At 46.4% G+C, this 26,895-nt stretch overlaps 1 protein-coding gene across 1 annotated transcript in view; it reads right to left on the bottom strand.

The window, feature by feature from the left end:
• Window positions 1–20,712, bottom strand: part of XPR1 (xenotropic and polytropic retrovirus receptor 1) — a 105,482-nt gene extending 84,770 nt beyond the window's left edge. Inside the window, exons 1-2 of the mRNA XM_027894172.1 lie at window positions 20,571–20,712; window positions 13,159–13,210 (exon numbers count right to left, since the gene is read on the bottom strand). Of these exons, the coding sequence (XP_027749973.1) occupies window positions 13,159–13,210; window positions 20,571–20,639 (121 nt within the window). The 5' untranslated portion in view covers window positions 20,640–20,712. The remainder of the gene's footprint in view (window positions 1–13,158; window positions 13,211–20,570) is intronic.
• Window positions 20,713–26,895: the final 6,183 nt, after the last annotated feature.

Genomic DNA, 26,895 nt, shown 5'->3' with positions numbered 1-26,895 from the left:
CGTCACAGCCTCAGTCAGTCACATCCCTGCAGCCTTCCCCAGCCTGGAAGTGAGCACCAAGCAGCACTTCCTTAATTACAGATATTTGTAAATAAATAGATGTACAGCACGCTTATTAAATAGGCCACTTTCTATTAGGATCTGAGCAGACAATTTTTCTCCCACGCACTGAAGGAAAGCCCGGAAGATGAATTTAAGGTCTCTCTCCTGCCTCTCCTCAGAAACAGCCACAGGCTTTGCAACCCAACTGGGAACCAGCACCGAATAAAACACAATGAACTGGCTCTGGATGGCACACTCCCTGCTTTGTTTAGATTTCAAACAGACACTTGAGCCTTTGTTTTCAGTTCAAATAACCTCTTGTCACCCTCCAACACAGGAAACTGAATATCTAGATAAATCAACTTTCAAATGAAGATCACAGCAATGTTATGCAAAACAGAAAGCATCAGTGCTGCAGAATCCAAGTGCAAAGGAGCTGCACTCGCTTCCGGCACAGCAGAGCTGAGGTCTAACTAAGAAAACAGCAGCAGGACTAAGTATTAAAAAATACCGTCAATGTAAGGTTAAACACAGACCGATGACCCAAACCAAATCTGCATCCAACACTTTAAATAGAGAAGTTGTCCACTCTGACCACACACAGCACTCAAGAACGAAGCACTAGACATGAAGCACTTCCTTGTTTTTGTTAATTCCTGTAAACAAACTTAACATTGAAAAACAGAGAGTGAGACAACACCAGTTCTCAAGCAGTACAAGATGTATTGCCTCAGCCTAGCCAAAGGGCTGGGAAAAGTAAACACAAGAATGCCATGCATGAGAGCTAAATATTTTCATCTGAAAAAAACCAATTAATTAAAATAATACAACCTCTTCACGTTACAGCTACAAGCTACTCCTCTACTCCTAAAAGATGAAAACTTGTACTGAAATCAAATAGTATTCTGAGAGGTTTGGGCTTTGCTTCCTCTGTTCAAAAACCTCACAACAAAGCAGAACCACGTGAGGACTGCAAGGTCTGATGGATATTTGCAAGAGAACTTAAGGAAGTTGTGGTGTTTAACACTACGTTTAAACTTCTTCCCCTCTTTCTCTCTTTTTTTTTTTTAGATTTAGATCATTTTAAGTGTATGTCCTGCAGTTGGTATAAAGGGATGATACAGCAACATTACGGCACCAGAAGCTGAACAATTCCATTCTCCAGGCTACGTTTTGCCAAGAACTGTTTTCAAACTCCAACATGATCTCGCTGAAGTAACTGCAGAATATTCAGAGAAAAGAGTGCAAAGATAAAAAGTTTCGTGTAAATCCCATCTTCTTGCAATACACAGAATAAATCCCCCTGTAATATTTTAATTTTGTACTTCCAGCACAACAGTTAATGAAAAAAAATTATTTAACTTCCAGCACACAGGAGTTAATGAAAATCAAGCCCTTTGGGTGCTAGAAATTTAAAGCAAACTAAAAGGCAGAATTTGGAAGGTTTTGGCATTGTTACTAAGTATTTAAAGCCAAAAAACAGAAGAAAAAAAATTCAAAAGTCCACAATATCAACCAGAGTCCTGAAGTTCCTGAGCCACTTCCCCTTACTACAGCAGAGAATCACCCATTTATCTGCTACTGCACATGGTGTTTGTCCAGCAAAGGTAACAGAAAAATTGAGAGTTTGGCTAAGAGCCATAACAGCAACTCTCCAAAGGATCAGCACAGGTTGAAGTTATGCTGGGGAAATTCATAAATCAGGAAAAGAATAACAACACAAGCCTTTGTTATCCACTCCAAAAGAGTAAAACGGTGCAGGCAAGTGAAAATCTCAAACAGACATTGAACTAATTATGTACAGAAGAGCACACAATGCTGTAATTTCTCTTCCTTACTTGATAGATAAAGCTTCCAATCTTCTCAGAAAATAATTATCACACATGAGACCAGCCACCGTGAGCCACATGCTACTGCTGAACGCTAACAAGAGAGGGGAAAAAAAAAAAAACCAAAACTCAAAACAAAATGAGAATTGCAGCCAAGGTCGGAAGAAGGTGATGGAGCAGAAACATCTCTTCCCAAACTCACCCCATTGTGACCCATACACCTCAATAACCACAAAATCACTCCCAAAATGGACGGAAGTGGCAAAACCCTCTGGCATACCCTGCTGACCACGTAAAAAGGATTCAATAAAATTGCCCCACAACACTGCAAAGTCGCAACAATTACAGTTTGTGGCCTTTAGATTCCAAATACCCAGTTAACAACACATTTAGGTAGGTTAGGTAAAGAGACCAAAGCCTTTAAGCACACACCCTATGAAGGACTCGTGTTACTACTGAAATACCAAACTAATGAATTTGGCATCCTAGCCTGAATATATCAGCAAGAGAGGGGGGAACCTTCTCAGCTGGCCAGAGTTCCTGCATCAGCAATTCCTGACTGACAGCTGGGCTGTACCAGCCTCCCTCTCCATGCCTCCGGGGAAATGAATTCCCTGCCTGATGACTAATTCATTAGTCGGATTTGTGCTTAGGCAAGTCCAAGCCCAGATCGGGCACCTTCCAGGGCTGGATTCCTCCTTGCAGGAAAGCGAGCGGGTGCACATCTGCTCCATCTAGAACACTGCATTAGCATCAAGCCACATCAACCCCACTCCATCCACTTGGAACAAAAGCTGGAACTGAATCCGTAGGAGCTGCCTGAAAACAGAAGAAACTGAAAGGGAAATTGGTACAGATCAATTCTAGCTGAGCTGCATTCGGATCTCTAAAACAGGAGGGGAAGATTTGAAAGCTCTTCTGTCAGTACTTTTGGAGCCTTTAGCTCAAAGTCCTATTAAGCCCTGACAATAGCAAACTAGTCTTCCTGTCTAAGACATGGGTGCAGCTAACACCAGAGCCAAAGGCACCGGCTGGGGGGAGAACAGTGTCCACATGTACAAGGAAACATGAAGTTTCAATAAACAAGTGTTACTGAGTCCTATTAATTAATCCCACACCATAAATGAATGCCGTTTGTCAACAGCATCACCTACGGCACCCCAAACCCACAAACGCAGCCCCTATAGATGCACTCATCACTGTGAGCATTGATTTAATCCAGTTTCATCAGACAAGCAAAAGGTATTCTGATTTTTTCCCTTTCCTTCACCCTCTCTGGGAAGTTTTCTTGGCTCAACTGCAACTTCTTAAAGGCTTCACAAGCACATGAAACTTCCAAGAGATGTGTTCACCAGGGTCCAAGGAGAACCAAGCCTTGACCCAGACTTCTAAGTGAGAAGTGTGTTCTCCTGGGGCTGGGCTGGAGAGATACTGAATTTCTGCCTTGGACTGCTGGAGAGCTCAAGGACCACTGGGCATATCCAAAAAACTATGAACTACATACATGGAATGCTATATCAGGCTTTCAGATTGTTTATCTCTGCTTTCTAACTGCTACTTCTGATTAGGGAAGACAAAAATCACAGCCAAACAGTGAAGTACAAGCCAAATTCCATTCAGCTATTTATAGAGTTCACCTAAAAGGTCCCTCAGCCAATTCTGGTCATTATTACCTCATTTTACTGCCTTGCCTGTGACTCACTCCTACAGCTGTGCCCATTAGGGGCTTGCCTTTAAAAAGCATACCCGGGGTCACTGTTAGCAACAACATGGTCAATACAGACCATGCAGAAACTAATAACCAGAAACATGCAGAAATTAATAATCAGCTCATATAAGTGATCAGCTACAATAGAAGAGGATGAAAATAAAAATGGGCGTTTCGACCATCAATACCCATTTTTTCCCCTCTAACTGACAACCAGACAGGCTGGCACTGAAGTCTGTCTCAGCAGAGCTGTGTGGGGATGGGATCCCAGCAAAGCAATTCCAGAATATCAGCCTTGGCCACATGTCAGAACAAGTCTGCAACTGTGGGACAAGACAGATCCTGAGTTAACAGCTCACCCGAGCTGATCTCCTCAGCCTCTCTGCACTTTGCCCCACGGAGACATTAGGAGCATTTATAAAAGCATGCAAAGCAATTACAGTAAAAACAAAACCAGGGTTATAAACACAGTTTGGATACCAAATTTGCCCCCCCCCCCTTTTTTTTTTCTCTATTTAGAGTTCATATTCCAGCACACAAGAAATTCTCACCCCCCCCCTAAAATGTGTGCCCGGGGCTATACAGCACATGCAAAATAAATTGCATTTATATTGGTATGTTATGGCATGCAATTGCCCTCTTCCCAGCCACTGCATTGCCTCTCTTGTTAAGTCAAATAGCCTGTCAGCTTCTCATCAAGAAGTAGAAATTGCTTTTCCATCTCCTAGGAGATAAACAAGGTTTCCCCCTTGCAGAGGGGAAGTCAAGCTGCTGACTACACAATGCAAGAAGAATCAGTGCCCACAAACCAGCTTTGCACCATCCAAGTGGCGTCTGTGCCCACTGTCATGCCAGTCACCGTCTTGAACAGAGCAAAAACTACTTAAAAAAAGTAAATTTGTGCATTTTCATGAAGTTTTCTTTGTTATTTTTAGCTGGACATACACAACTCTGACTCACAGTGCTACTGCCTTACAGCTAAGGAGCTTTAGGTACTCCTGTCATAACACGTATTAGTAAAATGTCCTTTATACCTCTCCATGGTTTTCCCCTTCTCAGTTCACAGAGGAACTGAACTACAGGATCAGATTTTTACATTTAGGCTGTAGTAATTCAGGGCAAAAAGGCTACCACACTCTACAAAAGCAGCATAAAACAATCTAAAATATATTAACTACATGGCCACATTATAAATGAAATAATATATATATTTTAAACTCATTTAAGTGCGGCTTTGTAAAACTAAGACATTGCAATTTTGCAGTTTTACACTGTAACTAAAATTAAATGTTACGTATCTACAAAAAACATAATTACATTTTAATATTAATTCATTACCTACTTTTACTAAAAGGGGGTCAAGCTGCAAGGCTATAGATACCTTGTAAAAAAAAATACCACAACACCAGTGAAACAGGCAACTAGCTTTCAGTTTTACTTCAGGAACCGGGAAAAATACACATTTCACCACATTGTTGCTAAGTGTAAAATTACTTCAAAAGACCAACCTTCTCATGTTGAGAGACCATCACTGCCACAGCCTCTGCATGGTGAGGCCTTGCAGCACATCAGGAGAACACAACTTAAAGGACCACTCTAGGAGGAAGGACAGCCTTTGCTCCTCCACCACGTCACACAGAGATGTCACCACTCCTTGGGCACTGGCAGGTTGGCCATTTTCCTCAGGCAAGCTTACCAGCAGCTATGATGTAGAAGAATGAGATTCCATTCCCTTGCCCACAGCATGCATTTTTAAAGAGAGAAACCAATCAAACTTAATTCATATTGCATTATTCACCAAGCAGTCCAGTCTCATCCAAAAATCTTAATTGTCTAATAATGCACATCCCCTATATCAAACACAGCGCCGGGGAATGACTAGAAAGCCAGAGGCTGCCTCTGACACACACACTAAATCTTGCTGTTAAGCTGTCTAGTGCAGGGTAGGGGTTTTTTTTTAAACAAAGCAATAAATACTGGCCTCTTGTATATACATGTGCAGTGCTCTTCGTGTCTACAGCCACTGTGCTGTTTGATGTCTCACTGCTGTCTCAGGAGTGCTTTGATGAAGGCACAGCTGGTTGTCAATCTTCCAGCTTTGCCAACCTTCTCCTTTCCAATCCTTAAGTTTTGACAATTAACATGAGACCTGGCACGCTCCAGTTAAATTACAAGTGCTGTTAATTCCTCTAACCGCTAAAAACATAACAGACTGGCATTTTAATGGATGGGAAAGCAAAGGCGGGAAGGAAAAGAGAAAACAGAAAGGCACAGCTGAGCACTTCTCACGTCGCTGTTACCCTACACACATCATTAAAGAATCAGCATCTGCAGCCCTTCTACAGTAGATTTCCAGACTTGCCAAAAAACCTGCCTCTAGGTACAAACCTTTCATATGTGCCAGCCCTGACTACCAGGTCCAGTTTCCACCGTTACCTCCTGAGCTACATCCAGCTCTTGCATTATCCCAGGTTTAACAACTCTTAGTACTCAATACCAAAGAATGCTTAAGTCAAGAAAAAAAAAGGACAACATTGCAAAGCAACGGTGGAAGGCCTAGAGGGGAAGCCATATGAGGAGTAGCTGAGGTCACTTGGTTTATTCAGCCTGGAGAAGAGGTGACTCATCACAGTCTACAACTTCCTCACGAGAGGAATCGGAGAGGCAGGCACTGATCTCTACTCTCTGATGACCAGCAACAGAACCCAAGGGAATGGCATGAAGCAGTGCCAGAGGAGGTTAGGTTGGATATTAGGAAAAGGTTCTTCACCCAGAGAGTTTTTGGGTACTGGAACAGGCTCCTCAGGGCAGCACCAAATCTGGCAGAGTTCAAGAAGCATTTGGACAATGCTCTCAAGAACAAGGTGGGATTCTTGGGGCTGTTCTGTGCAGAGCCAGGATGGACTTTGATGATCTTTGTGGGTCCCTTCCAACTCAGGAGATTCTGGTTCAATTAACTGCCCACTCCTAAGCCTTGAGCCTGTCCTCTCTGTTACTCTTAGGACTCAAGTTCTTCACACAACGTGAATGCCTTAAAGCAATTTGAGCTGCTGAGGAAGTTACCCAGAACACTCCAGAAGACAGAGGAAAAGGCAAAAGGCTTGCTCAGCAGCATCAGGAGTTTCCCAGCATGTGCACACAGATGAAGTGGTGGGTGTATCAGCCACGAGCTGGCCATGGAGCAAATTGAAAGGGGAAGGAAGCGCAGCATTCCCACCGGCCACAATCACCAGCTTCCTTCAGAAAGAAACAGTGATCTACCCAATCAACCTGCTAAACCACCTACCCCCGCAACCTTCTTGGTTACCCTGCATGGTCCCACACCACCCCCAGAGCCCAGGGAACCTCCCACTGTCTCCAGGAGTATTCTCCCACAGACCTTCTGGAGCAAGTGGTTTTTAAAAACTGAAAGGGGTCACAGCCACAAAAAAAAAAAAAAAAGAAAGTGCAGCCCACAGAAACCAGCACTCACCGGCAAGCCAGGACCCTGACCACACCAGTTCCTGAATGCACTCTTAGGCTACAACCTGAGAACTTGTGGTCTATGGGACAGTAATAACATCAAAACTTGCATTGGCCAGTTGTCTCCACGATCAACAAGTTATTCTCAATCAGTACTCGTCACTCAATGCAGGGCCTGTTGTGCTAGAAAAACGGGTAATGGATTTAAACTGAAAGAGAAGAGGTTTAGATTAGTTATTAGGAAAAAGTTCTTCCCTGTGAGGGTGGGGAGGCCCTGGCACAGGTTGCCCAGAGAAGCTGTGGCTGCCCCATCCCTGCAAGTGTTCAAGGTCAGGTTGGAGGGGGGCCTTGGAGCAACCTGGGATAGTGGAAGGCGTCCCTGCCCATGGCAGGGGGGTTGCACTAGATGACCTCTAAAGGCCCCTTCCAACCCAAACCATCCTGTGATTCTATTCTGTGACTCCAGCTCTGTACCTACCCTGACCTTTATTCCACATCCACGTTACACTAATTACTGCTTAAGCAGAATTCAGTCACTTAGTGCTCAATGCCTTTGAGGAAGATACTGTACCAGCAGCGTAGGTGGGTCTGCACTACTCTGAGGGCACAGAAAGTGGCCTGGGGTGGTACAAAGCACACCTCAGTTGGTCTCTGCGCTGACTTGCTGAGAGCACTGAACAGCTTTTGACAGCAAAATGACGTTTACATGAACACACGGCACACCACATTTTCATACAGGCATCTGTGCTCCAAATATTTTCGTGAGCATCCAGCTGTTCCCTCACACTACTCTGCACCCTTCTCCAACCATATGCACTGTTTACCTTGCAAATTTTATTGCCCCAGGCGAAGAGAAACCAGACATCCTCTCCTTCTCTAAATGCTGGTACTCAGCCAAGTTCTCCTCCTGTCCAGCGTTTGCACTCTCTGGAAGCCAACGTTCTCCTCAAGCCTGTTTTTCTACAGCTAATCCAATACCTGGCATCAGGTCTCTGACTGAGAAGAGGATTGTCATGGGATTATACATATTCTTTTTTTCGAGTTTACCAACTAGTTACAGAGGCCTCCAGACTGAATTACAGCCTGCACAGCATCTGGGGTGTAGGACACCAACCCCCGTGCCCTTTATGGGTGTGCGTCAACATTGTGAAATAAAGACAAAGCATTCATCTGCTTGTGGCTGCTCCTCATGTGCAGCAGTTCTGTTGAAGACTCCTTTAAGCTTTAAGCATTCCCACGTAAACAAAACCTCAACCCCCTACACACTAAGATTGTGCAATTGGAAATAAAGGTTTATTTTGAAATGAAAAGAAAACGTGCATATACACAGACGAACCATAAGCCTTTGATCAACCCCACAAAGCACGGTTGTGTATAACAGAAACTGTCAGGCTCATAACTTCCCCTGGAAAAAAAAAAAAGTGATTTCCCACACCCTGCTTATTCACCAAGATTATTTATCACCCTAAGGAATCCTATTTTATTTATTCAGTGACACAAATAAATCCAAACTAGGGATTTGTAGCTGCCAGTTAACGTGGCAAGTGCATTACAAATGAAAGCAGAAACTAGGGTGGAATCACACAGGACACGCTGCCAGTGCTGGCACTCTCAGCTCGTCCCAAACTTGCACCTCTTGCTTTTCTAATCCACCACAAGTAAACAGGTGACCACAGAGATTACACGTACCAGCAGAGGACCTCCATTGCCACTAAATCTTTTGCCTTACCAATCAAATATTATTTTAACATCACCTCTTACATTTGGGGTTGAATTCTACCCTAAAGCACCTGTACTCCCCACTCCTACAGCTGTTATACCATTCCACCCCCACACAACCAGCGTGATCCTCATTTAAAAGGTGCCACTGGAATTCAGGATTGGGGTTAAGTGGAATAAGTAATCTCTATAATAAGAGGATACAACAGAACGCTCTTGTACCACCTGATAGTATAACAACGACGTTTGTTTATGCACTATTAACAGGAGGTTAAATTTCAATATCCGAAAGACAAATAATCTGGGAAATAATATTTAGAGCAGACCCTGTCCATTCGAGTAGATAATCGGAATGAATAATTTAGAGCCGCACTTTCATCTCCGCTGCAGCTGAGAAGAGCTGCATCGTAAGGAGCTTGGGGAGATGCCGACACATCTGCTCACCAAGTGGAATAATCGGGAGGACTCCGAGCAAGAGTGGTCCAGTAACCTCTTTTGCTAAGGTGACAAGTGGGACAGGAAGCAGTGGGAGGACAAGGAATGCAAAAAAAAACCCACAACAACAACAACAACAACAACAATCAGCATGCTCCCAGAGAGGTCACGTTTTTGCAATACTGCATATTCTGCCTCAGAGGAAAACAGAGCTGTGCTGGGTTTTTGCCTCTACATTGTCAAAGGTTCCTCTTAAAGGTATTTCAGGGTCAAGGAAAGGGTGCCTGGCACATTTGCATGCAGGCCCTTCCTGCCGTGCCATGAAGACTCAGGAGGCATGAATAACATCCTGGAAGCAGCATCAATTCACCCTGATTGATCCAGTAACAGTAAACAGTGCGTAACAAACAGCTAACAACGCAAACACGCTTCAAAGAACTCTCCAGAAATCCAAGCAAATCTCATCCTGCAGCTGGGAATCAAGCTTCATTTGATACTTTTTGCAACGATGTGTATGGGATTGAATTAACAGACTAAACACTAATTTGGTACAGATGTTGCTCAGGTGGAAGGATGGTGCAGGTTTCATCGGGGGAATGCCCTGAAAAAGAGGATGAGCATCTGGAGGAGTAACACTGGCATATAAATACTGTCTTGACAAAGTAGACAGATGGGGAAAAAAATGTATCTTTGAACAGATTAAAGAAATCTACGTGCACAGGTAGGAACTGCCAATAAAGGCATGTTACAGTCTGGAATAACTCTGCTGAACCACAGGGAGCCACAGCCCTTCGCAATAGTTTCAGGGGGCAGCTACAAACAACCTCCTCCTATCACACAGGCTTGGGAGGTTTTGCTTATCCACATTTGCAAGGTTTTTGTTAACTTCACACTCTGTTTATTAGCTCAATGTAGGGAAAAGCAGATGGACACAGGGATGATTCCCTATGAGATAGCACAATGAGAAGGGTCACCACATAAGTGCATAATAAATTGCACAATTTAGAGCCAAGATCCTCTTCCCAGCCGCACTCTGCCCACTAAGGTAGCACAAGGACCCTGACTTGTAGAGCTTAAGAGCCATTCTGAAGTTGTTTCCCCAGCCACAAGCAGGAGATTCCTAAATAGAAACCAAATGAAAACTATTCCTGATGGATGGTTCACCTATTACCTGCCTTGCCTATTACTTACAACACACCTTGGTTGGGTAGCACTTCTTTTGATGTTGTTTTAAAGAGTTTCCAAAATAGTTTAAGCCATACAAAGCATTTATGTATGTACACAAATTTTACTGGCTGACATAGTAAGTAGCCTGAAGCAGAAATCTAAGAAATTCATTCACAAGTCCCAGATTACACATCCAGCTGAGCAGAATAAGAACCAGGAACAGCCTCAGCTTTGCTATACAAAACTCCCTCTTCTTCACAGCCCATTACATTAAGATTAGCTTTACAACTCATGCAAGGTAAATCAAAGCCAACTGTGCAGGTCTGCAGCATGCCTGTGATCAACTAGATCAATTAGAAAATGGATTTTACTTAGACCAGTCTAAAATGAGATTACATCAGGCTCACACTGGGAAGCTGGGTTTCAGCAGCACAGCCCTCTACTTTCTGTGCTAACCTCAAAAAAACACAGAAGTATCCATTGCAAAACCCATATTAAACTGAAAACACGCAGGCCACCAGCCAGCCCCTAACAATAGCTGCTAAATTCCCTCCCAAAGTTCAAGGAACTTGCTCCATCTCCTCTGACAGAGGCTTATGCTGTGTTTGGGGCACGGCTTGTGTGCGCAGTCACACGCTAAACCTGGCCTAAAGCTCCTATGAACAAAGGCAGACGGGCTTAAAGGAGAAGGATGTAAGCAACAGGGATGGAGAAATGGTCTTGATCCATTTCCAACACAAAAGGTGAAGGAATTAGTGCTCTGCACTTATGGGCAGGTCTGGCAGACAGAGTTAAATACGAGTGGTTCAAAAAAGTTTGGATTACTTTGTTCTCCACAATACAGAGGAAAAGACCCAATTCCCTCCCAAAAAATGAACTGTTCTATTGACGAAAACTGTCTTAAGTCATTGCTTTCCTTTTGTTGAGGTTTATAAAGCAGGAAAGGAGGAAGAAGCACAAGTTAAAATTTTTACAGAGCTTAAAAGAGCATAATTATAATATTCTACCATTTTACTCTTCGCATTCTCTTCCTTTGCCAAATATGTTTACACCCAAACGTAACAACACATTAGAGAACATCACTACATCATGAGCACTGAAAATAATAAAAGCAAAATGCTGAATTATAGCCCTTTATCAATTCAAGCCCACCTTGAAATCCTAGGTAGCCACAAGCAAAACCCAGTTAAGTCACATTCCAACGTTTGACTACAAAACTTTATCAGCCCAGACACCATTTGCTCACACTGTCAATAATCAACCAATTTTTTGGTTTATAACAGAAGAGAGAGAAAAAAAAAAAAAAAAGGTCTTGTAATTGCTCCAATTTTCCACACAAATAATGCTGGATTTTCAATAAAATCAGTTATCTTTAAAAGTCAATATAGTTAATTTGATCTACACAAAACACTTTAAAGTTCCTCTTAGATTGAAAACCGGTTTTATGTTATTGGAAAGATTTGTGGGTGATTTTTAGGCAATTTTGCCCCTCAAAATAATAAAGAGAGATTTTCCTCTTTTGCCCGTGTATTGCTAGTGAGTTTTCCAAAGATAACACATGTATTTTGGATTCTAGGACCATAACCTTTAAAAAAGTAATTCTACGACTTGCACTTTAGAGAAAAGTGTGAGTGATTTAACAAAATTATCAGGGTGAGGTGAGTGAGCAACTAAGTATCAGGTTAAAACTAAACATTATACCTGTCTCAGCTCTATGAAGTTTTCAGCTTGGATTGCATCTCTGAAGAATATAAAGACAGACTGTTCCTTCCCACACACACACCCTCTTAAGTCTATTAACTCTTGCAGCTTTTGTTTTAAAATTCTAATCAAAGAGCAGGTAGAGTTTAATTTAAAAAAATATTCCAAGTTATTTTAACTGTCACACCTCATTTCCCAGTTCTAATCAACACAAGGAAAGTAGTTAACAAGCAAATTGAAGAGTGACCAGCATTATTGATGTTAGACAACTGACTACACCCTAAGCAGCAGTTGTTCTACTGCTCTATAAATATGCAAGAAGCCCAGGGCCACATTTAGAGATTAGCAAAATTACCACTGCACTGCATTCAAAGTGAAAATAATAAAGGTAAGGAGGTTATAAAACAGTTGGAAATCCACAGGAAGGTTGAGAAAGTAAGGAGAGAAGCAAGACAGGCAAAAAACTCTTCAAGTATTGAAAGACAACAAAAGGAAGAAAGAGACAGAAGGTAAAGGCCTCCAATTTTGTACAGATCGTCCCTTAATTCAACACAGTGTTCAAAATGCAGTGAGCTTAAAACCAATCACCGTGCTAAAACAATCTAGATAAGTCAGTGGCAATAAAGACATGCAAAACAAGAAGATATACTCATGTCCACATACAAGAGGCAGCACAGCATTCAGGAAGGACACACAACGAAAGGATGAGACCCTTCCAGTTCAAATTACCAGTAACAAACCAGGAACCAGTGTGTCTCTTGCACAGCTATCTCCCAGAGTGGCTGGCTGTCACAGGAAAACAAAGGTCTATTCTCAAGCCACGGAGAAAGTACTTCCACCACTGAATGCCCTTATAAGCAAGAGGAATCAAGCTGTTGAAGCCCCAAACTATACAAAGACATTTATTGTCCCAGCGACAGGAGACAAAGAGTTCTAACAATCAAAAATAGCATGCAGGCCGTGAAAGGCCAGGCATTTGCCCATCAGTATGTGAAGTTTACCAGTTTAGGAGGGCTGAAGACAGAAAAGTAGCAGGGCTACGTGTCTGGCGCTCAGTGCCAAGAAAAACACAACTCTGGGTTACAATTTGCTTACCTTCTATAGAAGGGGCCTGGTCCACAGCTGCATATAGCATCTCTTTCAAAGCCTGCAAAGGAGAGGGAGAGAACAAGGAATACAGTTAGTATTAAAAAGGAAAGAAAAATTACATTGTTTTGATGTGACCGTTTGAAAACAAAAGCAATTAAAGCCCTTTTATCCTCCAGACTGGCACAGAAAGCTTTGGTACGTGATCTCAACGCTCTCACACGTACTTCTGTTCACAAACGAAACAGGTTCACGTTTACTGACTGCTTTGTCTAAAGCCTGTTATCTTATTAATCTATAAAATGTATTCCAACTGTACCAACGACTTCCTTTGGAAAAATGTTTCCCAGTTGGTAGGATGTTAAAGGCTTTACGTTAAAAAAAAACCCGAAGAAGTAACAACAAAACCTGAAGTGTTGCGTGACACAAAGGAATTTGTCACGGCAAATGGAGGAAAAGGAGCCTCAGGGACTTCTTACCCCTGTTATATAGGAGCACAGAAACACACATACATTCTAAAAGCTGAAGACAACATGACAGAGGAGATTAGGGAACCAAGGGTGACGGCCTTCTCTAGAGGTGGGGTCTGAAGGACAACGTTAACACCAGCCAGAATTCTTAACCAGGTGTTCAGGTTCTGGAGGCACCACGAGCTGCCTCCCAGGGACCACAGAAGAACCACTGATCCACACTCAGACTGATGGTGTAAGATACGAGCAGATCCAGGAGACAAGGAGGTCCTACAGCTACACATGGAGCATCCCTGGCAGTAACTCCTTCCATTGCCAGAGCCAGGAGAGAGGAAGGAACCACATCAGAAACCTCAACCACTTGCAGCTCCTTTTTGGAATTGCTCTTTTCAGACAGTTGTTAAGGTGCTGGTATTACTCCAGTCATAGATTAAAGATTTGCTCACTCACATCAGAAAAACTGAATTCAGATCAGCGGGTGAAGGAATGAAGCAATTTCAAGAGAGGGTCACAATGATGTTTAGAGGGTTGGAGTACCTCTGCTCTGGAGACAGGCTGGGAGAGCTGAGGATGTTCAGTCTGGAGAAGAGAAGGCTCCAGGGAGACCTTAGACCCCCTTCCAGTGCCTAAGAGGGCTTGAAAAGAGCTGGAGAGGGACTCTGGACAAGGGCATGAAGTGACAGGATAAGGGGGGGAATGGATTCAAACTGACAGAGGGCAGATATTAGGAAAAAACTCTTTACTGTGAGGGTGGTGAGGCCCTAGAACAGGTTGCCCAGAGAAGCTGTGGCTGCCCCATCCCTGCAAGTGTTAAAGGCCAGTTTGGACAGAGCTTGGAGCAACCTGGGATAGTGGAAGGTGTCCCTGCCTGTGGCAGGGGGTTGGAATGAGATGGTCTTTAAGGTCCCTTCCAACCCAAACCATTCTAGGACTCTACAAATAACTTGAGCCATGATTTGGGAACTAGAAGCCACCAGGAAGGACCCATTCCTACTGAAAAGTGATTTGTTTACACACACCTCATACCTTGATGCACATAGTGCATTTGAGTACTGTCTACCACTGTAAAAACTAGATGTTATTCCCTCACTTGTGAGCCCACAGAAATCTAACACACAAAATTCATTCAGGTCATCTCAGTTCCTGTGTCTTCTGCCTGGTTACCAACACATCCCATACTTCTATAATCCTGCACCTCTACATTTACCATCTTGCATGTCATAATCCCCCAGGTCACAACCTCCCAGCCTAAATGACAAATACTCCAATACCCTCAAGGCAAAAACCACAAGCTCAGCAGCTGGAAACTGAGCACTGTTGTAACACGGTGGTTACAATCCTGTTAAGCAAATACAAGGTCTAAAGGACATGTCTGTTTATCACAAGATATCCAAGGTGGCTGGTTACACCGGCAGTTCTGGCATCTCTCAAAGGTCTGGCTCCTGAGTCCACAGAGGTCTCAATAAAGGTCACTTGCATAATTGTTTTCCCAACTGAGCTGCTGCTGAATGATCCTCATTCCAGTGGCACAGCTCTCCACTACTCTCCGTGCTTTCCTAAAATTCCTCACAAACACTGGCCCCTTCTGCCCCTTTCCCCCATGACTCACTGGTCAGCAGCACATGATCTGCCTCTACAAATCAAGTGGTCGAAAACTGTTGCTCCTTTTCCACCCCGCTCGTCATCTTCACCCACCTGCAACTTTTTCCATGAACCACAACCCCATGGCATAGGATAAACAAGCCAGGAGAGACAGCAAATTGAAAGTCACTGTAGTAACAACTCCATCTCTTAACCCACCCAGAGGTAAACTCAATGTAATTCCTATCTCTGGTTTTATCAGTTTCTTTAAAAAAAAATAAATAAATTAAAAAGGACAACACTGATGGTCCTGTACTAAGCAGTCTTGAAAGCTGAAGGTGTCAGTCGTGCCACAGACCTCTCCCCATGCAGACTGACATATTACAATCTGGCAGCTGCAGGGCAGCAGATTTTGTTACTGCTTTCCTGACCTATATAAGTAAACCAATAACCTGAAAGTAAAAGGCTCAGTGCTCCCTCACACCTAAAATACTTTAGTCCTCTAGATTACAGAATTTTAGAACTGATTGTTTACAAAAGTAATCCATCACTGTCAGCTTCAAATGTTTAAGAATTACTCATTCTGCCCTCAAACTAAACAAAACAGGTTATTATTTCTGTGCTTTAAATTGTGCTAGTGATACACCTTGCACCCCCAGTGAACTTGTGTAAATAGATAAGAGAACAAAAAAAAAAACAACAAAAAAAGCAGAAAGAAAACATGTAAAAATGCAACTATCAAACCTTAAGAGTGAACAAATTCAAGGACAAAAACCTTAAAACACGCAAAAAACCTGCTGTTTTAAAGGAGCCTTTCAAACCTCTTCTAAGCTCATCCGCTAACAGCCGAAGGACAAAGAGTGAAATAGCACAACAGATTTGTGTCAGGAGGTGGCAAGCCTGGGTGCGAACTGCCTATCATGAAGCTGGGTTTGACAGCAGAATTGGCTACTTCCCAAAAACTGAAAGCCTGTTTCTGGAAGAGAGACTCTGAAGGCAAGCAGGCAACCTCAGCTATCAGCTTCCTTTTCCCCACCTACTTCCTGCTGCAGGTTGTGTCTCAGCGACGTGTCTGAAACTCAGCAACCTGTTTCTCTTCTCCAACAGCAAAAGGACTTAAAAATCTGGGGTCTCCCTAAAAGGGAAGGGAGGTCACCTGCTCACACCCTTACCCATCTATCCAATGAACTTTGCGCCTGCCATAACTGTTCTAACTCTTCTCCTTCCCCAGTTGCTGTGATTTCAAAGGTGCTATGCACTTTTTCCAAAAAAATAACACCAGACTTCTGCAGATAGATAAAAAAATTCAGGCCAGATGAACTGCCACAAAACAGCCATCTGGCAACCGTACAACTCCAGTGAGTTCCATCAGCTGGACGTGCAGACGTACACTTACATTTAGAAGTCTGAACAGACGGAGAAACGTTCTCCCTCTAGAAGTATTCCAAGGATGGACATGAGAGCAAAGGAGATCAGCAGGGTTTGTGGATAAACAGAGGACTAGCAACCCAACATATTCTTTGCATCAAAAAATGAACATTAAATGCAGCAAAGCACATTCTCAGCAAAAAACCATCAGCTGAAATTCATCTAAGAGTCACCTCAGTCTCTTCAGTACTGACTACAGGGAAATGAGAATCCTGTTGCCTTACACAAAAAGATGGGATTTTGTTTGTTTTCATGTTTTTTCTTTGCACCAAAGGAATGGAAGGGTAAATAAACAGTCCAAAACTTCAGGTTTTAAGGCAAGAAGTGCACTGAAGCAATGCGTGCCACAGCCATAACTTAACTCACTAGGAAAAGGTTACTCCATAGGAGAAAAAACTCTGCCAGATCCCCTAAAACAAGGTGAGCAAACCTTTTCCCTGCTGTTGCCAGGGTGAGGGCACATCCAGGGGTCACTGCTCTTTTGCACAGTGAGGATCTGCCTGCCCCAGACTGCCAGGTGCCCCAGCTCATGTGCAAAACCACTGCCCCACTCTGCTGCGCTCTTTGCCCAGAAAAAAAGGAGCAGGTACAGAAACATCGCTTTTAACAGTTAGGAAGTTTTTGGATGCCAGACATTGAAATCAAGACCAAAGTTATCTGAAACTTTTGCATACACAGCACTCAACATCACTGAGAAGCATTTCAACGTGTTAAGCATTTGTTGAAAACGTGTTTTTAAACTCAGCAGCCTCGAGGGAGCTGCCTGATAACGACACTCAGTATTCCAACGGAAAAAATTCCCCTTTATATTGGGATTGTGTATTGTGTTATTGACACTGGTCCTCACCATTTGCACTGACTTAGGCTTCCAGAACCAACAGCTCTGGACGGATTTTTCATAGTAAAATGACACATCCAATCTGCATGTTTTAATGCATTTTTAGAACGGCAATTTGAATGGAAAGTCAAATCAAGTCAATCAAGGTTTGGGTAAAGCTCCGTGTTAAGATTGACTCAGTCATGGTAAATGTCTTTGGGAATTGCTGAATGAAACAGAACAGCATTCACTGTCATTTTTCTTCTTTTCTGTAAGCCAAGTGCTCTCTCTCTCAAAAAGCAGATATACAGTAATGGTTACTAGATAAGAATCTAAGCCACACCTAGCGAAATAGATCTTTTTGCCCGTTTAAAGAAAATTAATTTTTCTCTCTGTAAAGCTCTTCCCCTGACCAAGTACCTGCCCTACGCCTGGGCAACTTCCATACTTCCTACAGGCGCATCTACAATACTTAAAGAGACTTCTGGAGGGAAAGATCACATTAATGGTAAGAAGTCTGAGGACTGTCAATTGTTAAAGACTATCTGAAAGTGAAGCTACATTTTTAGGTATTGAAAGCACAAGTCTCATTCTTCTTCCTGACACTATCAGCCACAGATCACACCCCTCTCCTGGTCTGACTGGCAAAGCTCCCTGCAAGTGTTCAAGTCCAGACTGGACGGGGCTTGGAGCAACCTGGGATAGTGGAAGGTGTCCCAGCCCACGGCTGGGAGGTTGGAAAGAGATGATCTTTAAGGTCCCTTCCAACCCAAACCATTCAGTGATTCTGTGGTTCTGAACTTGACATAGGAAGTCCCTGGAAACAGGAACAATCTTTTCAGAGTTAAAAACCTACCCAAGAAAATCTCTCACTCTGAAACAGTGATTAGTGTGTTAATTAAGAAGGAAAATATATTAATTGTCAGATGAAGAAACATTATAATGCTACTAAATAGACATATAATTTATTGCTGTGTTACTACAATGCATTCTGTAAGCAATATTGCACACAAGTAACACAAGCAGCATTTAACCTCACATTTGCTCATCAACAACTCGGAATTTTTCTGGACAAAGGAGGGCTTCTTGCCTCAGGTATAATCAGCAAGTAAACTGAGGTAGCACTGGGCTTTTACACATTGCACCCACACGACCACCAGCCACTGAATAATAAATAATTCCATCACTGTAATATGCATGAGCAGGAGGCTGACTCACATCCAGCCAGCTTCAACAAGGCAAACAAAGAGTTTGAAAGTTATTACTAAAAAGGAGGGTGAGGTTTTTGTTTTCGTTCACTCTACATTAAGCTGTCTGTCCAAGGAGGAGATTACTTAAGATTAGAAACAGTAACAACTTGAAGGAAGTTTTTACTGAAATCTACATTTTAAACTGGGATGAGGGAAGGGAGAATGACATAATAATACTGCCCTAGTTAAGAACAGCTGAAAATTAACCTCCTATAATGAAAAGAGCAGCTGATGAGCAGCAGAGTTGTTCACACATTAATCAAGGTGTTGTAGTTCACTGTGTCTCCTTATCCTCTCTCCACATCTGTCTGCTCAGCATGCAACCAGATCTTCTGCCCTTCTATTTCCCCCCTGCCTTCCCCTCCAAACCTTCCCTTAGTAAGATATCCAAGTTTTCTGTTTCCAGGAACAGAAGACAACCCTCACAGGGATAACCCATCGGAGACACGACACAGAGCTAAGCTGGTCCCTCATTTTATTAAGACAATGGCTTTCCTCCTCATCAAAGACCGATGCGTTATTTGGCCACGTAGTTCTCCACATAATTCAAAGAGATCAGAATATTGCTGTAAAGCCAATTTCAACTGCAGCTTTTAATTAAACATCCGTTCCTCTGCAGTCAGGTAAAGGAAAACAAAGGAAGAATGAAAAGGGCAAATATAAACTTTTCAAGCTCAACATTAAAACAAAGCAAGCTAAGAGAAATGCGGTTTTCCTCACAAATGCAGACAGATTAAAATGGATAGTATAAATAAAATGCTATTACAGTCCTAGGGAGAAAACGCAGGCCTTCAAACAATAACAAATTTTGCATGGTTTTAACTGAGTCAATCAGTCAAGAAGTTCTGCTGATCACGGCTGTCCTATAATCAGTTTTCCGTTGTCTAGATTTAATTATTACTCGTGGAAGAGACCGGCATCGCTGGCACCTGCCACTTCTACTGCTAACACTGAAATAGGGAATGGTTTTACTACAAATAACCACCTCCAGCTTCATCTAGTTAAACCCAAGACAAGCACCGGTGTGATAAATCTGAAACGAAGCAATCAGCGTGACCTTTAGCAGGTTGGTATGATAAAGCCTGAAACGCTGTATTCTGCAGATAATTCACGATTAACGCAGCAGAACTTGGTGTAAGCAGTGCCCATTAATGCCCCGATTCGAGTAAGAAAAAAACAGCGAGATGCAAAGCCTTACTTAAAAATGATAACACAGAACTTGATGGGGGTTTGGTGCCCCGCTCTGGGTGGCTCAGGGGAGTTGACTGGGGTTTGGTGCCCTGTTTTTGGTCGCTTAGAGTTGTTGATGGGGGGTTTGGTGCCCTGTTTCGGGTCGCTCAGGGGAGTCGGCAGGGGTACCTGTGGCCCCCGGCAGGGCTGGGAGAGCGCTGGGGTCTGCCCATCCCGGCGGGATCGCCCTTGGGAGGCCGGGAGCCTCTCAAAGTCACCCTCCTGCGCCGCCGGGGCCGAGACCCGCGGGTGGTGCTGAAGCACCGCCGGGGCTGCGGGGGGTGCGCGGGGCCGGCACCGCACCGCGCCTGTGCCCCGACCTCTGTCCCTGCCGAAGGGTTACCGCCGGCGACTAATTAATTAATTAATTAAATAAATAATTAACCGGACACCCGAGGGGTGCCGAGAGCCGGAGCCGCCGCGATGGACACATGCGCTGCCTTTTCCCCGTCCCTGCGGGGGCAGGACCGCCCCGCACCGCCGCGGCATGGGGGGCACCGGGGAGACACGGGGGACCAGCGGCGGTCCCTACACTGCTACCCCAGGGCAGGGGACCACGGCCGGTGTAAGACCAACCCGCACCGCCCCGGCAACGGGGAGAGCCGGGGCTGGTCCCCGCACACCTCGCCGGGAGCGGGGCCGTACCTCATACTGGATGTACTGCTTCCGCCACTCGGGGGTGATGTGCGCCGCGAGGTGCTCGGCGAACTTCATCCTGCCGCCGCCGCCGGGCCGGGGCCGCACTCGCTCCGCGCCCGCGGAGCCGCCTCGGCGGCGCCTGGCTGCAAACGGGCGTCGGTAGTGGGGGGCGGGGGGGGTCCGCCGCCACCGCACATGGGCCCCCGCCCGCCCGCCCCGCCACTCCTCGGCCCGCCTCGGGCCTCCTCAGCGCCGCCCCGCCGCTGCCGCCGCCTCCGCCGCCGCCATGTTCGCCACCGCCTCCCGCCGTCACCGCCCGCAGCCAACCGGCACCGGCACCGCGCGGCCCCGCGAGCCGCCCGCCCACCGCCGCGGGGCGGGGCCTCCGCGCCGGGACACGCCCCCCCGGGCACGCCCCTGCCGCCGGCTCCGCTCGGTCACCGCCGCCCCGGGGGCGGGGCCTCAAAATGGCCGCGCCTCTTCCATTCGGCCACGCCCCTCCCGTGAGGGGGGCGGTTCCCGCTCGCGCCTCCCGCAGGCGCCCCCCAGCGGCCCACGCGGGTTTTTGGGAAGGGATTTTGGGGAGCGGAGGTGTCACCCGAAAGAGACCCTCGGGATGGCGGGGATGGCCCCGTCGTGGCCGTGGAGGCTCTGGGGCAGAGCCAGGGGGAGGACTGGGCTCTTTGGAGATGGGATGGGATGGGATGGGATGGGATGGGATGGGATGGGATGGGATGGGAATAGGAATGGGGTGTGGATGAACATGGGGATGGGGATGAGAATGGGAATGAGATAGGATGGGAAAGGAAATGGGAAGAGACAGAGATGGAAGAAGATAGAGATGGGCTAGGATAGGGAAGGGAATTGGACGTGATGAGCCGGGAATATGATGGCATGGGGGTAAGATGGGATGAGAATGGAACAGGATGAGGGTGGAAATTGTATGGGAAAAGGATGGAGATGGGAAGGGGATGGGATGAGAGGGAAATGGGGATGAGAATGGGATGGAGATGGAGATGAGATGAAGATGAGGTGAAATGGGAATAGCTGGAAAAGGGAGAAGTGTGGCAGGGAGAGTGTTGTGCATGGGGGAAAAGAGGTGAGGGGATGGGGAGGGACCAGCCAGGGGAAAGCCATAGGGATGGGGAAAGAGTAGGGGAAAATGCAAGAAAGATGAGTAAGAATTGAGGGAGGAGGGAAACTGAGATGACAGGCCACTAAAGGCTGGGGGGAAAGGGAAAGAAAGAGAAGACAGTGCAAAGAAAAAAGCAGAAGGGAAAAGAAAGGGGAGGGGAAGAAAAGGAAAATTCTCCAAAGGTTGCACGATCTCCACAGCCTTTCTGGTGCAGAGTGGGGCTGGGTGAGGGGGAGTGGGGAACTCAGGGCAGCTCTTGGAGCAAACCCACCTGCACTGGAGCACAGCTGCCCTGGAATACAGACACCCCTAGGGGCTGGTGGGTTCAGTACCCGATGTGTTACGAAGTGAGAGACCAAACTGGAGCAATTCAGAGTGAAGCTGCTGCTCGGTTATTCCCAGGATTCTCAGCGGCCCTAATCCTGCCCCTCCCCAGTTCCCAGATTTTGTAAACTTGCTGCATTTGGGATTGATTTTGGTTTCCTTCGAGCCTCCCAAACTTTGGCACAACTTCAGGTGGCAGTTTTCAGCTTTTTCCCATCCTCACAGGGCCAATCCCATCCCGGCTGTGGCCCGTGGGCACCACAACATTCCTCCCTGTCACCGTAGCAGCTGCTGGAGCACCGCTCCCACCGACACCCACAGAGCTCGTTTGCTGAGGAGATTTACGGGGGTCCTGTCACAGGCCTGGGACCTGTGATTTGCGATGGCTGAGATTCCCCAGCGGCAGCGACAGCGGCGCTCGCTAATGCCACCTCTTAATTACGTTTGCAGCAAACCCTTTAACGAGCAGAGAGCATTAGTGCCCTTCATCCGAAACTCCGCACTCAGCAAGCCTGCCCGGTGCTGAGCTCGGCGCGAGCCAGCCGGGGTGTCACAGCTTGACTTACATTTCGCAGGTCACCAGCTTTTGAATGCATCACCTTGGCAGGCGTGTGCCCGATAACATCGCCCGGGGGCTGAGCCGGCCCCCGCCACCGGCCGAGGCACCGGCTCCGACGAGAGCCGCGACCCTTTGAACGCTGCGGGGGCTTCCAGAGATAACGTGCGGCGTGGGGGAAGGAAAAGCGATTAAGAAAGAAATGTTCTCTTTATTGTTTGCTGGACGCCTTGCCTGAAGTATGTCCCGAGACGTATAATAAGCTAATGTCTTCTGATTTGACAGCTTGCGGATTCCGTGATGGAAAATAACCATCCCCCCCTCCTCCCTTTATTTATCTTATACTAATAAAAGTTATTTATTGATGTTTGCAAAAAAGACAGACAATAGCAAGGGAGGCAGTTTAGAGGCTGGGCTCCTTCTTACTGCCGTTGCCCTGTAGCAACAACTCCATTTAAATATCTGATTGGCAAATCACTGCCTCCCGTTATCAGACACCCTTTGGGACCACACTTAGCATCATAGTATTTCACTGCTCTGCTGGGACTCAGGGCTTTCCGACTCCTTCAAAGGTTTCAAAACCTTCAGCTCTGCACTTCCAGGCTTGGGGGGGGGAAAGGCAGGAAGGGAGAGAGGGCAGGAGAAGCCTTAAATGAAAGAGAAAAGGCCACCACTGCCAGACCCTGCTGCCTTCTGCCCATGGCGGGGTGGAGGGCAGGCAGGGAGAATGCAGGCAACGCCAAGGAGGGATGGGGATTCCGACTGACCCCGGTCTTGGGTCTGGATCCCAGGCCCTGTGCCTCAGGTCTGGATGCTGGTTCTCCATGCCTCCAGTCTGGATTCCAGTCCCCAAACCTCAGATCTGGATCCCACTCCCCACACCTCATTTGCACCAGGTTTCCACGTTTTCCCCATCTCTCTCTTTTACAGGAGAGAGTTTGCATTGTGATTTCCCCCGTGCTGTTGTGGTTACGAAAAAAAAATCATAAAAGTAATGTTATTTGCATTTTAAAAACAAGCAAGGAGAAACCAGAGTGGGCTTTCCGCCAGTGCAGTCTGGCACTTGCTTTGTTGGGAGTGTATAGAATAATTTATAAATAGCATGGTGGGTTTTTTTGAAATGTATAATTATACTTTTAAACCTCCTGCATCGCTGGGGAAAAGGAGCCTTCAAAAAGAGCTTTACAAAAAGAACCAAAGGAAAAAAATTCTTCGCTGGCATTCATAAAATCACAAAGAGGAGGGTTTTCCATAGCAGGAGACATCGCAGGATACCCGTGGGCAACCATTCCCACTCCTCTCCTCCCACATCCTCCTCAGGCAACTGGATTGTAAGAAGCCTGGACATTTAGGAGCATCATGGGAGGGGACAGTTTAGCAGCACGACATCCCCACGAGCAGAGCGGGACATGCTGAGCCTGGACCATGGAGTGGGTCAATATAAGGGGGATCAGGGAAGATAAATTCATCTCCTCTCCACTGAAACCAGAAGAAATTGTGCCCAAGCCCAGGGGTGTGGGAGTAGCAGTGTACCCCAATTTGAGTGCAGAGGCAGCAGGGGCACTGTGTGAGGCAACAGCAGCTTTCTGGGTCCTTCACTGCCCTGCCCTGCCCTGCCCATGTGGTGAACCCTGCTCCAGAGGGAAGACCAGGGGCTTCACTGCCACTGCTTGGAAAGAAAGGTATGGAATAAATACAGAAGCAAAAGCAGGTTGGGGAGAGCTTGATGTGGAACGAAGAGGGGAATTTAGTAAATCACACCAGGAGATGCTGTTCCAGCTTCCAGGATCAATAGAGCATCAGCCCTGGGCTTCAGACACTCTCAGCATCCTCTGGCCAGCCCCAAACCTTCCTATTATGGCCTCCAATGATAGTGGTCTTGAGAAATGTGGTCGATATATCAGATTTCCCAGGGACAGTGGTGCAAAAATGCACAAATCCTCTGGCAGCCTGGGCTGGAGCTATTGATTTCTCACACATTTTCCCTCTCCGCCGGTACTGACAGCAGATGAGGGCGTGATGATGAGCATCAGGAGCTGGGGGGTGGTCCCGGACCCCAGGGCAGAGACAGTGCACAAGGTCAGACTGGCAGTGGCACAGCCCAATCCCCTGGGAGCTGTTAGGGTGTTTGTACAGCCAGGAGAGCTGCCTGCAGCAGGGTTTTTAAGCCAGGAGGAGCGGTGGTTTCCAGGGCATAATGCACTGATCTGAGTGGGTCTGATTCCAGCGGCAGGGATGTTTGTGTCAATCCATCCCTCTTCCAAACATTGTCCCAACAGTCATCTCCTCCCACAGCTTTTCAAAGCATGGTAAGAGGATGCTTTTGTACCACTTCAGGATGAGACCTGCCAGGAGGGGCTGCCTTGGTTGCAGCAGGGTCACTTTACCCACCAGCTGAATTTGATCTGTTGGGACATGAGCCCATCACAGAGGTGGATTTAGGACTCAGGATTTCCAGCAGCCATCCACAGGGATGGGACAGCCCTGGCCCCAGCTGACAGCTCGTGGGAATGTGGGTATGTGGGGCATAACCATGCCCTACCAGTGTTACACATCTCCCCTGCGTTCCCCAGGGCAGGTTTTTCCCCATTCATTGCTCACCCAGTGCCCAAGTGCCTGATCTCGAAAATCCCAAAGTCAGGCAACAACGTAGCTGTGACTGCAAGCCCCATGGGTAGAGGTTTGATTGCCACTGAAACACTTAGGGATGCAGAAATATGGAGTGAAAAGCACCTCCCCTTTGGCAGGAGCCCACTCTGTGGCGGGAGCAGGGCTGCCCCCGTGCAGGGGTGACCTTTCCAGGGATGACTCACGACCGACGCATTCACAGCCACGAGCGGGCAGCAGCTCCTCACGGCTCACACGTGTCCCCTCTGCTTTTGCTGGAGATCACAGCATTGTCCTGCCTGGAAACCCAGCCAGGGAATATGAAATAACCCATCTGCCCAGATGGTTTAAGGCAAGATGTCCCTGCCAAGTGGCTTCAGGGAGTGCAGGACCACGGAGGGGTGAGCCTCAGGACGCTGTGCCAGCGGTGGCAGTGCTGGGGACTCACTATGCTGCCTAAAATAGGGAGCAGATGGGGGGTTTCACGGCCTTCGCTGGTGTGTAAGTGATTGCTCCTGGACGGTTTCCAATCCATATATACGTGTCTGGTTTAATTTATGCACGTTCGCTTCGTGCGAGGAGATGGCAGCTGACCTGTGGTTAAGAAAACTGAATACCCTGAAAAGGTCTAAAACTAGAGAAGAAAAAAGAGCTGCTTCCTCTGAGCCTTGGAGCCACCTGGGCTGCTTCCAGGAGAGCCAGGGAGGTGCCTCCAACCTCCCTGATCCAGTCCCAGGGCTGCCCCACTGCTCTATCCCCCTCGAAGCTGAAGGCAGTTTGTCTCCAAAGCACCTCACTGTGTCCATAGCATTGCCCTGCCATGCCCTGGGGCAGGATGGACCATTGTCCTTTGAGGATATTTTCCAGGAGACAGGGGCTGGTAAAGTGCCAGATGGTCTTGGGTCTGTTCCCATTCTGTTTACCCCAACATTACCTGCCTTGTTAAACACACCCACCCCCCCCCCCCGGCTGCTGGCCCCTTCACAAGGGGATACACCACACTAGGGGGGTGAAGGAAGGGGGTCAGCACCCACCAAACAGCAGGAAGGGAGGTGATCTGGGACAAGAAACAGCATCCATGGAGCTGCTGCTGCCAGTTCACACAGCCAATGCCGCTGTCAGAGCGGAGCCACAGCAGGTTGTGGCAGAAACACAAGATATCAACACTTCTTGGTGCATCTCTGCTGCAGGCACCCATCTGCCACGAGCACAATAAAGGCTGGGGGAACCCCGTTTTCTGTGCCATCCCCACGGTGAAGATGGACAATGGCTGGGGCCGTACCTTGGTGTTGGTGCAAAGATACTTTATGTTTGGTAAATGGTCCTGCTGGGAAGAGTAGCCCATCCCCACATGTGACACCACGTGTAACCACACACTGGAAGACGTGTCACTGCAGTTCTCTGCACTAAACCTCTGACCCTTACCCAGCGTCTGTGACAGCAACAAGAAGCTGAGGTGTGTGGTAACAGCTATGGCAGAGACCTCTAAAGCTGGATGGACTTCCTAGGAGTTTTTGGAAATCCTGACATAGCTCTGTGGGGATTTTAACAACCTCTGAACCTTATCAAAGTGCACAAAAGGACACGTTAGGAGGTTGTAATCACTTGAGGGTAGATCTCTTCTCCCAGGTGACAGGACTGGAGGAAATAGCCTCAAGTTGCACCAGAGGAGATTTAGATTGGATATTAGGAAAGACTTCTTCACAGAA

The sequence above is a fragment of the Empidonax traillii genome, unplaced genomic scaffold (assembly GCF_003031625.1).
Source record: "Empidonax traillii isolate 1590-97213 ecotype Southwest subspecies unplaced genomic scaffold, ASM303162v1 scaffold419:size1009643, whole genome shotgun sequence".
NCBI lineage: Eukaryota > Metazoa > Chordata > Aves > Passeriformes > Tyrannidae > Empidonax > Empidonax traillii.
Note: the sequence above shows the minus strand (reverse complement) of the source record. Positions and strands in the feature narration are given on the sequence as shown.